The 15,745-nt window shown below is 48.6% G+C and overlaps 1 protein-coding gene across 1 annotated transcript; it reads right to left on the reverse strand.

Moving 5' to 3' along the window:
- Window positions 1-6,035: 6,035 nt before the first annotated feature.
- On the reverse strand, window positions 6,036-10,541 carry PENK (proenkephalin). Its single transcript, XM_060128052.1, has 3 exons — window positions 10,357-10,541; window positions 9,778-9,918; window positions 6,036-7,145 (listed from the first exon to the last, which is right to left on the reverse strand). Exons 2-3 carry the CDS (start codon window positions 9,913-9,915, stop codon window positions 6,501-6,503), a joined length of 783 nt encoding a protein of 260 aa, XP_059984035.1. The 5' UTR covers window positions 9,916-9,918; window positions 10,357-10,541; the 3' UTR covers window positions 6,036-6,500.
- Between the last annotated feature and the right edge of the window lie 5,204 nt (window positions 10,542-15,745).

Below are 15,745 nucleotides of genomic sequence, written 5' to 3' on the forward strand. Positions count from 1 at the left end.
TCCTTGCTGTGGTGCTGCCGTCAGTAAGGTCACCTCACAGCTGGCCTCGCACTGGAATTAGTCCCAGGGCCTTGCCTACCTGTGGGAGGGCTAGACGTCCAGTTGCCCTGTGTGAGGCCTGTATTCTCTCAGTTATATCTTCTGACAAGTTGTATATTATGGTATTAATTTCTCTATGTTAACTTCATAGCCTGTTTTCGTAGTGACTTTTTCGACTGTCGCTTTTCAGTTGATATTCTTACATTTGTAGATGGGCATAGTTTTATCTCTTCCTTTTCAATCCTTACACTTGTGATGTCTCTTGTCAAATGCATTGACTGAGGCCTCCAGGACAGTGTTAAACAGTGGTGGTAATAGTGGGCATCCTTGCCTGGCCCCTGCCCTCTGTGCTTTCCCATTCGGTTGGATGCTTTGCCAACAGTCCTCACCTGTGAAACTTGCCTCTGACCTAAATTAGGGATCAATCGTGGCCGTTCTCCCATCCCACACTTGTGAGATGTTGCTGCCCAGTATTTGCTGAACCCTGATATGTCCTCAGTCTTTTCAGCCCTTATAGATATGAATCACACTTGACACCTGGGGTGAAGTCTCTGTGCCATCCCATACCCAAGCTGTGGCTTCAGAGTTTCACTTAATGGGTCATAGTTTTAACCCAGAAGACACACTGAAGTATAATTTTGATAAGGACACAACTTCCGAACTTATTAAAAAATACTAATCCTTGGTGCTCTTGAGGTGAGGTGTCCTGTCATAAGCATCATCTTCTTGGGTGGACCGCTATGACTGAGTATATGTAAGACTTAGTTATGTGACACCCAGGCCAGATTCCTTCCCTAGCACCCACTCCATGCTCCCCAGAGCACGTTCCGGGAAGGTCAGGTCCTCTCTCCAATCACAACTCAAGTTCATCTCCTCCATACAGCACACAGGGACACCTCTTCTTCTGAATTGTTGCCTGAGCCCATCATTTCCCCCCTTGCATTGATAATTAACTCTGTGCACTGTCCTCCCAGCTAATTTGTAAGCCATTCATTTATTCAACAGATATTTTTCAAACACCTGTTTTGTTGAGACCTGTGTGCTAGGCTCCTGGGATACAGCTGTGACAAAGCACCAAGGATTACCTTTTTCTCAGAAGTTGTGTGGAAGTCACATAGAAAACAATGCGATTGAGCAAAAAATATTTAATTACATGTGACATTTTGAAATGCGGATTTCAGAGCGTGGACTTTCTCATGGCCTGTCCCCTATTCTTAGCACTTTTTCTGTGCTTGGAAGACCTAGCCTTTCACTTGATTGAGAAATTGAAGGGGGAATTGTGGAAAGTTGGCATTTCAGTTCCTGCTTGCAAACCCCTCCCCCTTCCAATTTCTTTTCTAGATCAAGCCCCAGATGAGGGGAACCAGAGGCCCTCGAGTTCTCTGGGGTTCTCCAGGGAAGAGAGGAGCGTGGAGCCTCATGCCCCTCGGGCTGGGGTGAGGGGCGAGCACCCAGTGATGAGGGGAGAGGATGACTCTGCAAGACCTGGATGAAGGGGGTTCCTTGAAACTACTCATCAAAACCTGGGAATCCCCTTAGAAATGCTCCCTTCACCCTGCTGAGGACGGTGCTGGGAGGACCTCCCCCTTCTACTAATGGCAGGAGACCCTGGGGACTCACAGGCACCCAGCTGGGAGGGGGCTGCTCTACCAAACACTCTACGTCATGTTCCAACCATGAAAAAACATGGCAGGAAGATCGTAAAGCATATCCGGTATTCTGCCAGCAATGCCATGGAGTCAGTCTATGGGCAGGGTTATAGGCGCGCTGTGGAGATTGTAACAGGGAGGTAAAAAAAGTGACTCCTGGGGGTATTTTATAGTTTAAAAAAACTCATGCATTTATGTCATGGTTTAAGGCCATTTACCACAGAGCAGAAAATAGTTCAGATGCATAACTTGAAAAATACATTTGAAAAGCAAAAGAATAACTAAAGATACCCAAGTGGTCAATAAGCGTATAAGGTGGTGTTCCGTCTCATTAGTCATTAGGGAAATGTAAATTAAAACAGAATGGCCAAAATTTAAAAAAGACAGTATGAAGTATTGGTGAGGCATACACTGTGGTTAGGAGTCCAAATTAGTACACTCTTTAAAAGCTGTTTGGTGTGACAGCCTACAGTTGAACCTATGCATATCCTAGTATCTGGCAAATCTACTCTAGTTATATTCCCAAGAGAAATGTGTCACCTGTGATAAGCCACATGGTCGCAGCAGTATTTGCAATAACCCCAAACTGGAAACAACGTGGGCCTCCATTAATAACAAAATGGGACGTGCATTATTTTCAGGCAATGGAATACTGTTTGGCAATAAAAATAATAAGCCAACCACAGCTATATGCAACGGGATGGTTGAATCTTGTCAATATAACGCCAGCCACGTGGTTAAATAGAAAAAAGTGTATTTTCTTTTTATGGAAAGTTTTAAAACATACAAATTAATCAACGGTTACAGAAGTTAGGAGAGTGGTTACCTTTGGGGAACAGGGGAGAGCTACTTATTCAGAAGGGCATGTGAGTGGGTGCTGGTGATGCTGTATTCTAGGTGTCAGAGGTCTTCTGTTTCTTGACCAGGATGATGGTTCATGGGTACGTTTGTTTGCAGCTTACGATGTGCACTTATGATGTGTGGACTTCTCTGGAGATATGTTAAAAAAAAAAAAGCTAAGAGAAAAAGTATAAGCACATGACATAGATGGGTATGTTTAAACTATTGCCTAGTTCCCGCTGCTGATGTGAATTTTGCAGTCCAAGTCCCCGAGAGGCCCAGGTGAAGGACACTTGGTCTCTGAGAGACCAGGGGTGAGGGGTACCCGATCCCTGAGAGGATCAGGTGAGGGATAGCTGGTCACTGAGAGCCTGGGGGTAAGGGATACCTGGTCCCAAGAGGCCCAGGTGAGGCAGGGCGAGGTGGAGAAAAGCCCAAGACCCACTAGTACCAGCTGGGCGTTTTGAAGGCGGTAGCTAGCCCTGTGGGCGCTGACCCTGGCGGGGCTGGAGCATCCGTGCATATTACCGTATTACCGTGTTAGCGTATTCCCACCCCTACTGAGCTCGGAAGAGGAGAGCTTCCGCTCACACCATCAGCTGGGATTTCAACCCAGGCAGGCTGGCCCCAGAGGTCACAGGTTATCACCTCCCAGGAGGAACCAGATCAGGACTCAGGCTCGGAGGTGGAGCTGGGGAGCCCCCTTGCCAGGACAGGTACAGAGTGGAGCAGTGCCGCCCTCTGCAGTCTGTGGGGATCAACTCTGTAAAAGGCGCACAGAGTTTCCCAGAGACCCTCTCAGAGAGCTGCAGCTTCCAGTTCATCTTACCCTACACTCTAGCCCATCAACTCGAAGTCCTCGTCCTGGGCTACTCCCACCCCTTCCGCGGTTATGGGGCCCAGAGCACCTGTGCTGGACGCATGCTGAGCGCCACAGCCAGGGCACAGTTATCTGCGTTTACAAGAGCATCCCACTAGCTATCTACCTTACATTTGATAGCTAGTGGGAAGCAGCCGCATAGCACAGGAGATCAGCTCAGTGCTTTGTGACCGCCTGGAGGGGTGGGATAGGGAGGGTGGGAGGGAGGGAGATGCAAGAGGGAAGAGATATGGGGACATATGTATATGTATAACTGATCCACTTTGTTATAAAGCAGAAACTAACACATCATTGTAAAGCAATTATACTCTAATAAAGATGTTAAAATAAATAAATAAAAGAGCATCCCAGGGGCCTCTTAGGCAAATGCCCCTCAGCATTTAAATAGGAAAGTCTTGAAAATGAAAGCCTTTAAGAGATAAAGCTGATGACGGTATTTCAGACTGAAGGCTGGACAGCCTGGGGGATATCTGGGGACACAGGAAGACCTACCCAGCACCCCTTGAGCCACAGGAGTCACGTTTTGTGCACAGCCGCCCTTGCTGTGCACACAATGTGACCTTACTGTTAAGGTCAGCCTGAGTGAGGTCCTTGCTTCGTTTGATGTTCCGGGCAGGAGTTGACAGCCCCATGTGCACCCAAGGGGAACGAACCATCTTGTCCCGTGGTCCTTCCCTTCTCTCCTCCCTTCCTCTGTCTCCCCGTCCCTCTCCTCTGTTCCTTCCCTCCCTAAACATTTGTGGTGCATCCACCAGGCCCTCAATTCACCACCCTCAGAAGAGGCCCCAGATGGTGAAGTAGAGGGCCAGACGTTTGCCTGTTAGCTACCCTGAGCACCTGAGCTCGGTCTGCACAGCTGCCCCAAGTAGAAACGAAAAGGCTCCCCGGGAAGAACTATGCTTGGTTTGAAAAAGAGTGCATATTCATTTGACTGTATTTTCTCATACATGTTGGATGAGATATATATGTACACATATTGTTTTCCTGTAACATAATAATTGGATTATTATCTTAAAGTGAAGGAACCAGTCATTCTGCTTTTTCTGTCTCCGGGGTGCAGGCTGGATTTCTGTTTCTCAGATTTGGGTATCCTTAGTTTTAAGGGAGAGAATTTTTTTTTTTTAACATCTTTATTGGAGTATAATTGCTTTACAATGGTGTGTCAGTTTCTGCTTTATAACAAAGTGAATCAGCTATACATGTACATATATCCCCATATCTCCTCCCTCTTGTGTCTCCGAGGGAGAGAATTCAGTGACTTTTTTTCCCTCAAAGGACTAGCCTCTTGTCTCTCAAATCTGACCTGCAGATGGGTTTTGTTTGGGCCACACTGGTTTAAATGGAATCAATAGGCCGAAATTAAGACCTTGCGATATTATCATGAAAATTGAGGTTTCGGATTTCTTTGGAAAAGTACTGGGCTGGCGTTTCCGAGGGAAGGAGTTGGCTCAGGTTGAATAGAGACCCAAGATCTCTGATGTGTTTCAGCCCTATCACTTCTTACGGCTCCAGACACGGATTTCCACAGGCCTGCTGCTGTTCATCAGCTCCTTTCCAACCTGCTTCAAATGCTTACATTATCTGCATCTCTAGTTCCAAAGAAGGAGGGCTCTGGCCTGGAAGTTAGTTTGTCAAAGATCACGGAGATAGCTGCTGGTGGGGATCAGTGAGTGGCAGGGACCTGTGACTCCTTGCACTGACTGGGGAGACAGCACATGGCCGTGGGGAGGTCCCGGGAACCCAGCAGGGCTGGACTCAGAGGGGCGGTGGGTGGCCCCATCGGGAGGCAGCACATGGTCTTGCACAGACCTGGGCTGCAGAGCAGAGGCGCTTCCTCTGTCTCCCTCAGTTGCTAAACTCTGATTTGGGGGGAAGAACACAAAGGAAAGGATGAGTGAGGGTCCTGGGAGAATGACTCAGTGGATGGGAATTTAGCTGCAGGTGGTTTCAATTAGAAAAACAAAAGACTTGTTACATTTTTTGTACCTGTTGTCCCAAATGTTTTAATTAATGTGAAGTAGTCATAAACTCCTTGTGTGATGAGAATTTGCCTTCCGAAACATTCATAATACCTTGCCCAGTGATCTGGCCACCAAATCCCTCCATTCCTGCATCTGTCCGTTCATCAGATTCTGGAGGCCCCACCGGGGTTATGGTGTAGGGGGTGGACAACAGTGGAGATAGAGACACAAGCCCTTCCGATTCTTGGTAGTGGCCTGGATGAGAGACAGGGAACTGGAGTGGAAAGGACGTTGCTTGGGAGCAAGAAGTTTCGGGTCTTAATTCCATTTCTATCCTTCAACTGCTGGACAATCTTGGGCCAATGAATTGACCTTTCTGGGCTCCACTTTCTGTATTTGTAAAATGGGGCTAAATTATCTTTAATTTTTTTTTAAATTAACGTCTAAAATATTTTGCTGAAGAAAAGAGACATACACATTTGGATGTAAATGCAGAGTTCCTTATATATGAGGGTACAGTTTGTATCTTTATTAGGCTTTGGTTATTCCTCACGTACCTGAATTCCAGAAACGAGAGTGGAAATACATTTTGTTTTGCCACTGTGTTTGCTCATCTAAGATGTCATATACAAGGAATTAAATGAAAAATGTTTTTGCAGCCTCAGCAGTTGGAAGAGGAGGGGGCCAGTGATGCTTCTGTTGAAAGCAGATGGTTTCACTGTCTGTGAGTTTAGGATATGCGGTGGAAACCTAAGGGCGAATGAGAGCTTCGGAGGGGAAGAAACTTGCAAGAATGTTGTGCGGTTGGGGTGATGGGTTTATTATATCTACATACAAGTATGCATTTATTGGCGTTTTGTCAAAAATAAAGGACAAGGTAATACCAAAAACGATTTGAGCATGTAAACAAGACAGCTGCAAGAGACCAATACTGAAAGGCTTAAGGATTCTCAAAAGAACACAGGACCTGGAATGACAGCTTTCAGGTTGTACAGTTAAGTTATCCAGACAATCAAGTCAACTGTATAATGCAAGCAACACAGGACAATACAACACGACCGGCGAAGCAGTCTCTCACTGGGGGATGGAGGAAGGCTTGCTGGGGCCTGGGCTCACTGATGGGAAAGGGGATTAAAATCTCATAAATCCTCCATATCTTTTCTCCATTTCGGGAACTTCCTTCGAGTAACTTTCACCTTCTTCGTCGGAGGGCAGGGAATCTGCAAAGCGCTTGAGGAAGCCGCCATACCTTTTCTGGTAGTCCGTCCACCACTCTGGGCGACCCACTCTTCTCATGAAGCCGCCGTACCGCTTCTGCAGCTCTTTGGCTTCGTCTTCCAGCTGGGGGCTTCTCTTTAAGCCTCGCATGAAGCCCCCGTATCTCTTGCTCACGTCTGCGTCATCCCTGCCCTCCTGGTGGGGAGCCCCTTCTCGCTGGTTCCCCTCTCCCAGCAGCAGGTCGGAGGGATTGCCTATGGAGTCGTCTTCCTCCGTATCCTTCTTCATGAAGCCCCCGTATCTCTTGCCAAGGATTTCACCTCCGTTTGCCTCTTCCTCCGGCTCCAGGGGGTACAGCTCATCCACCTTCTTCATGAAGCCTCCATACCTCTTCATGAAGCCCCCGTACTTCTTGGCGAGCAAGCGGTGGTCCTCCTGTTTGCCGAGGGCACTGTTGCCGTCTGGAGGGAGCTCCAGCTTGGACAGCTGCAGAAGCTCCTTGCAGGTTTCCCAGGTCTTGAGAGAAGGCAGTTTCCCCTCACATTCCAGTGTGCAAGCCTGGGAAAAGAATTCGATTTAGTGATAAAAAGAGGCTTTTCTGATTTCGTTCATCAAACACATTTTTTTTTTTTAGACCACTCTATGCTTGCTTTGATGTGGAAACTCCCACATAATGGTCTCATTTTCCTTATTACAACTTTTTGCCGTACTGAACAGGCAAATCAAAGGAAATTCAGAAGGGGAGATTGTGGAGAATTAATGGAATCAAATTAGAATTTTTCTTTGCATTTTAACAGATTGTATATGCTGTGCCCTTGCAATATTGTAAAGATATTTTCCCACCCAATTTTAACCTATAGATGACATTTCCTAGCAATTCAGGGGTTTTTATGGCCCCCTGAAGTCTACTTATAGAGCCCAGGTACCAACCCATGATTTAGACATAAAAACCAGGCATTTTCTGGGGATTTAAAAATATATTGGTAGGGCTTCCCTGGTGGCACAGTGGTTGAGAGTCCACCTGCCGATGCAGGGGGAGCGGCTGGGCCCGTGAGCCATGGTCTCTGAGCCTGCACGTCTGGAGCCTGTGCTCCGCAACGGGAGAGGCCACAGCAGTGAGAAGCCCACATACCGCAAAAAAAAAAAAAAAAAATATATATATATATATATATATGTGTATGTATATATACGTATATTACTTAATATGAAATACACACATACTATTTTCACAATGAAAGGAAGCATTTTATTAGTGCAACAAAATTCTTTAGGGTATATATTTAAGCAGCTCTTAATGATTTATTTATTAATTTTCTTTGTGTCTAAGAAAATTAAATATATGCATATATAAAAATCTAAAGATCTAATTAAAATGGTTCTGTTTTATTCTTGACATCTGATTAAGAAGTCAAAACATCATTAAAAATTTAAGATGTTCAGGTGTCAAGAATATTTCCATCCTAAAATGAAATTTAAATAATCTATTGGCCAAAAATTAATATTGAATATTTGTATACTGTTACCAAAAGGCTTTTAAAAAGGGATTCCTTCAAAAACAAATAATGGCAAATAATCGGAATAGCACAGTCATAGAATGGAAGTGGTGTTAATTTATATGCTCCTGTAGCCATCTATGAATTTTTGTATTATTCACCCTCTGTGTTAGAGGGTAAATTCAATTTGGACATCAATCATGGCATGCCTGCTCATCTTTGTATCCACCACAGAATGAAGCACAAGTGTCTTTCACATGCTAGAAACTCAATAACTCAATATATATGTGTTACATTGATTTTACTACATAGTTCTGGCTAAGCAACCTAATTTCTCACGTGTCTTTTTCATCTAAGTGAAAATTCCAGAGCTGCTATAATTCTAACAATATAGTCATCAACAAGCCTTTTTTCACAGAGAAAATAACAATCCTAAATGTAAGCTTCAATAGAAAACTAACCAGTTAAACAAAAAACAAATCAGAAAGAAAAAAGATGGATGAAGGGGATTGTTACCCCTACTTAAGATGCAGCATTTTTCTCAGAGTTTAAATATAAAGCCCTACTACTTGTCTTGTCGAATGAAGTGGATCAGGTAATCCAATGGAACGAAGAAACATTTAACCTGAAATATACACCTTGGGTTTTGTGGAATCCTTTCCTTAATTTTTGTCCCTGTTTTATGCATCTACATAATAAAATTGCTTCAAAAGCTCTAGTGAGGAGCTGAGCTCTTTGGATTAGTACATTATTCTCTGCCCAACTTAAGTTATCACAGAAGTTCAACAAATTGAGGAGACAGTGCAAAGGAATTATTGGGGGAACTAGTTAAAATGAAGCTTCCTGAGTCCCAACTTCAGAGATTCTGACTCAGTAGAGCAGCAGGAGTGATTCAAGAGCACACAGACTATGATTAGAAAGACGGTTCTTTTGACCTTAGATTCCCCCCCAACCCCAAGCCCCTGTGTAATTTATCTTTGCATTGCGGCCACCTCTTTGGACTCCGCCACGTCTTCTGTGCCCTCTTCATAGCCAAAGTAAACTGCTGTCTTAGTAGGTGTTACAAAAGCACGTTCTAGACAAGACAGAAGTTGAATTCCAGCATCACCTGCTGTCTGTAAAACGGTGGCTGACCTCTTTCTCTCCAGCCTCCTGCGCTCTCCCTTCCTCCCCTCCCTTTATCCCTTCCCCATCCCATTGCTCTCTCATACCCGCAAGTGAGGGTCAGGATCTGAGAGACCTGAGCTTAAAAGGGCTAGAGAAATGACATTCGAATAAAGGCAGCGGAATATCACTAATAAAAAAGTCTATATTCTTTGCGGGAAGGATGGGAAGATGGCTGTGTGCGGAAGGAGCCCTTGGTGGGCTACGTGAGGAGGCGGGGTAACAGCATCTTCCTGGCGGCAGGTGAGGCGACAACCCAGTGCTCTCCGAGGTGCTGAAGACAGTACAGCTCGGGACTCCCGCCTCCCCGGGGTGAAAACAAACTTGGTTTGCGCGGAGGCCCCGCCGCCCTTTCCGGTCCCTAGATAGTCGCGGGTCCCGAGAGCTACTTGGTCAGCGTTCGGAGAACAGTCGGGACGCCTGGGTCACCAGGGGTCCGCGCCGGCTGTGACCACGAGATGCGCCGCGCGGAGGACCCGGGCTGTCCGCGCAGGGTCGCGGTTACCAGCTCCCGCGCCGCGCGGAACACTCACCAGCGGGTTGAGATCGGTCGGGCGCGCCAGGCGGTAGATGCAGGTCGCGCAGTCCTGGCTGCATTCCGCCCGCACGGTCGCCAGGAGCCCGGGGCCGAGCGCCAACAGCCAAGTGCAGAGTCTCAGGAACCGCGCCATGGTCTGCGGGGAGAGGGCACACGAACTCCGAGCCCGCCCGGGGCGCAGAGCGGCTCCCTGGCAGGGACTCCTCGCGGGGCAGCTGCAACGGGGCGTTCGTCGAGCCCGCCGGGACACTCTTTCCCGGTCCCCTCGCCCGCCTGGGGGACGGCTCCGATCGCCTCGCGGTTCCCGAGTTGTCACTGTCACCCGGACTCCGGGGCGGCCCCAGACACTCGCTCCCTTTCCGGGCGGCCGCTGGCCCGGGCAGGATTCTGGAGGGAACTACGGAGACCAAATTCGAGAGCGCGCCAGCCCGGGGAGGCGCGATATTGACCCGGGTCACATACAAGGAGCGGAAGAAAGTTGGGGAACCCCATGCAACGCAACGCGGAATAAAACGCAGCTGGCGGACGGCCCCAAACCCACGCAGCAAGGCGAGCTTTGGCCAAGTTCACTCACGTTGCCACTGTTCCGGGCGCACAGGCTGGTCGGAGAAAGCCGGTGCGGGCGACTCCAGGAGGGAGAGGAGAGCAAGGCAGGCGGGCGGGCGGCGCGGGGCTCACCGTCACGGTCCTCGGCGTCGCCGCGGCCGCAGCGCAGGGTTGGGGGCCCGCCTCTACAGCCTCCCTCGCCTTCCGGGCTGCGGCGGCCGGAGCCACTTTATAATTCGCCCCGGAGCGCAGGAGGCGTGCGCGCCCCAATCGCCGGCGGGCTGCCGCTGACGCAGGCCCTACGCCGGCCGCGTGCCGCCCCCGCCGGAAGGGGGGTCCGGACCGCGGCGGGGGGATGCGCGTGGCGGCCCACCCCTCGGCCGGGTGACACACCAAGGCAGTTAGGAAAGTTGGGGAGAGAGTGGGATGAGATCAAGGGCCCCCGCGCAAAGTCACTGCCATCGCCCTCCCCGGCGTGCGGGCTCCGGTCGAGGGCCCAGGCGGGAGGGGGAGTTAGCGGGGCATACGGAATGTGCTGGAGACCCTCCGAGTATGTGCGGGGGTACCCTTCCCCCGCCTCCTCCTGGAGCTGCCCCGCGGCCCAGGTGGGCGCTGGTCACAGCCGTCCGGAATGTGGTCACTTGTCCACCGGTCTGTCCCCGCCCTAGACTCCCTTGCTGACAGCGTCAGGCGCGTAGTAAGCGCTCAGTTAACAGTTAAAGGAATGACTGATTGAAACTTTCCGGGGATCTTAAAATCTCTGGACAGAGCTTTCCCCTTTCTCGTTAGTGAGACCCCTTGCCAAGCGCGCACGCGGTAAAGCCCACGCTTCGGTAACGATGTTCCCACCTACCAGGGTGTCCTGGGGGATTTCCACGAGTGAGACTGGGTGCGGGGCCGGGGCGATGTCCGCATCAGGGCTGGTGGCCAAGGAGCGAGGTTGGAGGGACGCGGTACCCAGGGCGTCTGGGGCTTGGGGCGCGGCCAGGCAGAGCGCCGATGGCGGAGGCTGGGGCCATCGATTGAGACCCGCTCGCCATCCTCGCTCTGCGGAAGATTGCCAGGAAGCAAGCCATTTACCTTGTCTGAGGCCTTAGTTAACCCATTTGGAAAATAGGGACAGAGGTAATGAGGGACAATAGGGCCGGAGGCTACGCATAGCGTTCCGGAGAGACGCAAATGAAATAATGGACCAAAGCACATAGCCTTGTGCCTGGCACATAGCAAGCCTTAAAAACGTGTTTCTAACCCTGCCATCCATCTGCCTTTAGGTTTGTCTATCATTTACTTATCCTACGTTTATTGTTTGTTGATCGATCCATCCATCTATGTATCTATCAGTCCTGGTCTTAGAGGGAAATCACAGAGTCCCACAGCTCGTACACAGAGAAAGAATCCCAGTGCTTTCCCAGTCAAAGCACCTTCTGCAAAGGATGCGCCAGCACTTGGACCTTCGCGAGGACCAGCCGCCGCAGGGCTCTTCCGAGCTCGGGCCGCGCTGCGTCTCCCACTCTGGTCACTAGAGGGCAGCGCTCTCCTGCGTAGGTCTGGGCTCCGGGGAGGGGTCTTAGGGTGCCAGCCGCGGACACGCAGCCGAGAGGCCGCGGAGCACCTCCCGCGCCCTGCCTGCCTCCCGGGCAAGGCAGCCCTGCACCGGGCCGGGAAGCGGAGCGCGGGGCCACGGCGGCAGAACGCTCCAGACAGATCGGAGGAGCCAGCATTGACATCTTGCCGGAAAAGCAGAACGTTTCCCCTTCGACGTTTTAGGCTTTTCACATGAACGAGGGTGGAGAGCTGGTGATGCTGTCTCCAGCTACATACCCGTCCCCCAGCAGGAACGAGGTTTCCCCCTGCTGCCCGGGGTTTGGAAAGGCAGCGACTACACTGCAGCACTCAGTGCGAAAGCCGTGCACGAACAACCGGGTCTAAAAGGAGAGAAAACTTGCTGTATCTGAGCACTGGCGTCCTGGGGAGCACCCAGGTACGAACTTTAAACACGTAACCGGGGCCAAAGGCTGAGACCCGCGTGTGAGTGACCGCACCACGTGCTGTCTCCCTGGGTACACAGTGCTGGACGCCGAAAGACCCCTTAGAATCTTGGAAAAGTGGAAGCTGAAGCCTGAAAGAGGACTTGGGGATAAGTTATTCCAACCTTTATTCTATAGACGGGAAAAACGAGGATCCGAGCATACAAGTGACGTCCAAGGGACCGGCCCAGACAGAACGAGGCAGAACCAGGTCCCATCACACCTCTCTAGGGAGAGGTCCTCCCCCCGCCCCTCCCCTCACACCCTCAGGCCTGTTTTTTGTTTCTGTTGGAACAATCACTGTCTGCTCTGAGTTAGTGTCTCTTGGCGAACCTGCATCATTCTCTGAGGCTTTAATTAATTATTTATCTATTTTTGGCTGCATTGGGTCTTTGTTGCAGTGCGCGGGCTTCTCATTGTGCTGGCTTCTCTTGTTGCAGAGCATGGGCTCTAGGCACACGGGCTTCAGTAGTTGTGGCTCGTGGGCTCAGTAGTTGTGGCTTACGGGCTCTAGAGCACAGGCTCAGTAGTTGTGGCGCATGGGCGTTGTTGCTCCGCGGCATGTGGGATCTTCCCAGACCAGGGCTCGAACTCGTGTCTCCTTTATCGGCAGGCGGATTCTCAAACACTGCACCACCGGGGAAGCTCTCTGAGGTGTTTTAAATGTCAGGGGAGAGAGAAAAGGAAAGAGAAGGCCGTCCCCTAGGAGTAGGGTGGGGATACGGACTGCCCCAGCACCCGCCTAGATGCTTGGGGTGTAGATGGTACTGAGTGAATGTGTGTTGACAGACTGACTGGAGGGATGCGGTGGGGAGAGGTGGGTGTGGTTTGCGTGCCCCAATCAGCGAGGATCCCTTCCTACCACCCTCCCCCATCTACCCTGGGGCTACAAGACATACATTTCTGTGTTCATTCCTTTATATTTGAACAGTGGTAGTGAGTTCCAAGGGATTCATTTTTTCACGATCCTCTAGATATTTATCAAGCACTGATAGATTTTGCCTTATCTTCTGGGAAAAAGCTTTAGAAATCAGACTCAAAAAACAGAAGGGAACCTTCTCTTAAAGCATTTAATCCACAGAATTCTGATTCCCAGGTTATGATCAAGACCTCACCTTCTTCTGATCCTAAGGTCCCAAACGTCAGACAAAAGAGATTCATTCTGGAGACCAAGAAATGTGGCTTTTGAAGCCCCGATGATGAGTGGTGTTTTACTCAGTTCTTATGTATTCTGGGAGCCTGTAGGACGGATTTTAACAAGTCCTTTCAGGGTCCTTTTCCATCATTTCCGGGATGTCTTTCAGGTTCCTCTCCTCCCCTCCACTTCCCGCCTCCCAAACACACATTCTTCGTTATGGAAACTTGCTTTTCTGTCCCTCTCTCTGTGAGATAGCAGCAGTGGGAACAAGGCAGTTCCGCACTCTGGGGATCGTGTAATGTTTCAGCATAAAAGCACCATGTTCTCACATTTCAGATGTCTGGAGTCACACCAGAGGCAGGGCAAACTTGCCCATTTTCAGTTACACTGTAAAGTGTGGGCTTTGCAAGATAGGATTCTGTGAGCTGGGCATGTTACCGTGAAGGACCTCTGTTAAGGCGTCTTCTTCAGACGGGCACAGGAAGAGCACCGTGGCAGAGAGGGTGTAAGCGGAGTTGGTGGGAAGATGATCTGTGCTGTAATAAACCCCCATTCTAAGAAGGGTGAATGCTGGCGCATCCTCACTCTCAAATGGCCAGGGAGCAAAGTAAACCCCTTGGAAGCAAAAGGAACCTGGTACAAAGTTGCCTGAAACGGAGTTTAAATAATAGAAACTGTATCGATGTGTCAGAGAGAGAAAGAGAGTGAGGAAACAGTAACAAAGCAGCCAGGAGGGGAAACTAAAGGAAGCCTGTGGAACACACTGTTTGCATCCTGTAAACTTAGAAAGACTTGAAAGAGAGCTCCTAAACTTAGCCTTTCAACTCTCAGACGGGGAAACACACATTTTAGTGTTAAGTATAGGTAATTAGACCGTGAATAGAGCAAGTCACATGATGACTCATTAGGTTCAAGGAAGACATAGCTGGGGATGCAACCAGACTCTGGAGCAGTCATTTTGAAATGACTTCTGGGACTGCTTTGAAGGAATTTAACAGCCACCCCGGAGAACCAGGCATGTTAAAAAATTGTATTGCCTCATTGGGCCTAAACCTTAGTTCATAACTTGACTTTGATTTGTTTTTGGTAGTTTCCAAAATCAAACTCAAGACCCCACCTGCAGGACCTGAAGAGAAGGGGATCAAAAGTATTAACTGAATGAGTGGACACGTCCACCAAGAAAACGATTTCCGAGATCGAGGCAACGCTAGCAGAGCAATTCAAAACAGGTTTTCAGTAGCAATAAATCACTGTTGTGAGTGCAGTGGCTCCAGGTCACCAGCTTCTGGAGGGAACTCCTCTGCATACGGCCCCCAGCACAAGCTTTACACATGATAGATACTCAGTAAAGTCGTTTCTGAAAACCATGTTCCTCTTGGAGCTACATCTTCCATAGCTCACATGCTCATGGGATGGACCCCCAAAGTCAAACTGTTGCCATAAAATTATATAGAGGAAGAGCTAAACCCCGCATATACTCACTTCTAGCTCTGTCATTACTCCCTTGGTATCTATTTTGTTGTGCATAGACGTTACAGCTTAGACAAAAATATTATTTTGATGAATCTTGTGAAAATCAGTCTAGAGAAAGTGATCTTGTGTGGCACGAAATAGAATCAGAGGAGAAGAGTAAGGTCAAAATATATGCCTTTTTTCTACTCTGAAGCTGTTATCTGATTATACATTTAGTGGGAGAGCAACGTCAGGAAATATCTCAGCAGATGGACTAGAAACTAACAAATCGCATGATTTCATGCAGGAAAACAATTATTTTGCTCTTAAGAGTTTAGGATCAGAAAATACTAAGTTTAATTTCTGTTTTGCTGTCAGTTGAGCGTGTAAACTTGGGAAAGTCAATCTCTAAACCTCATTTTTCTTGCCTCTGTACAATGGGGAAAATAAAGCCAACCACACTAGTTTGTTGCATGGATTAAATGAAAAACTAATATGTATATACATATATACTGTGTAGGAATTCAATTTATATTAATGACCTTTTGTTGTGCTGTGTTAAACTTGAATTTCTGAGGCAGAGTGGTTTTTTTCTCAGTTTCTGGATTGTCATGTTCTTGGCCTCTTATTTTTGAAGCTATGATTTGGCTTCCTTATTGGAGTGTTCAGATAATGAAAACAAGTGACTATTTTGATAATGGTTGAAGGAAATAGGCTATTTGTCTAGCGCTCCAAATTAAAAATCACATCGATAGAGCAATTTATAATAACTGTGGGTAACAAGCTGCTTCATAAAACTG

The sequence above is a fragment of the Lagenorhynchus albirostris genome, chromosome 17 (assembly GCF_949774975.1).
Source record: "Lagenorhynchus albirostris chromosome 17, mLagAlb1.1, whole genome shotgun sequence".
Taxonomy (NCBI): Eukaryota; Metazoa; Chordata; class Mammalia; order Artiodactyla; family Delphinidae; genus Lagenorhynchus; species Lagenorhynchus albirostris.

Bases quoted from the DNA above. Each gene is read 5' to 3' on its own strand.
- PENK (XM_060128052.1), bottom strand. From the start codon at position 9,915: ATGGCGCGGTTCCTGAGACTCTGCACTTGGCTGTTGGCGCTCGGCCCC. The intron at 7,146-9,777 runs GTGAGTGTTCCG...TTCTTTTCCCAG, and splicing joins CGACCGATCTCAACCCGCTG to GCTTGCACACTGGAATGTGA.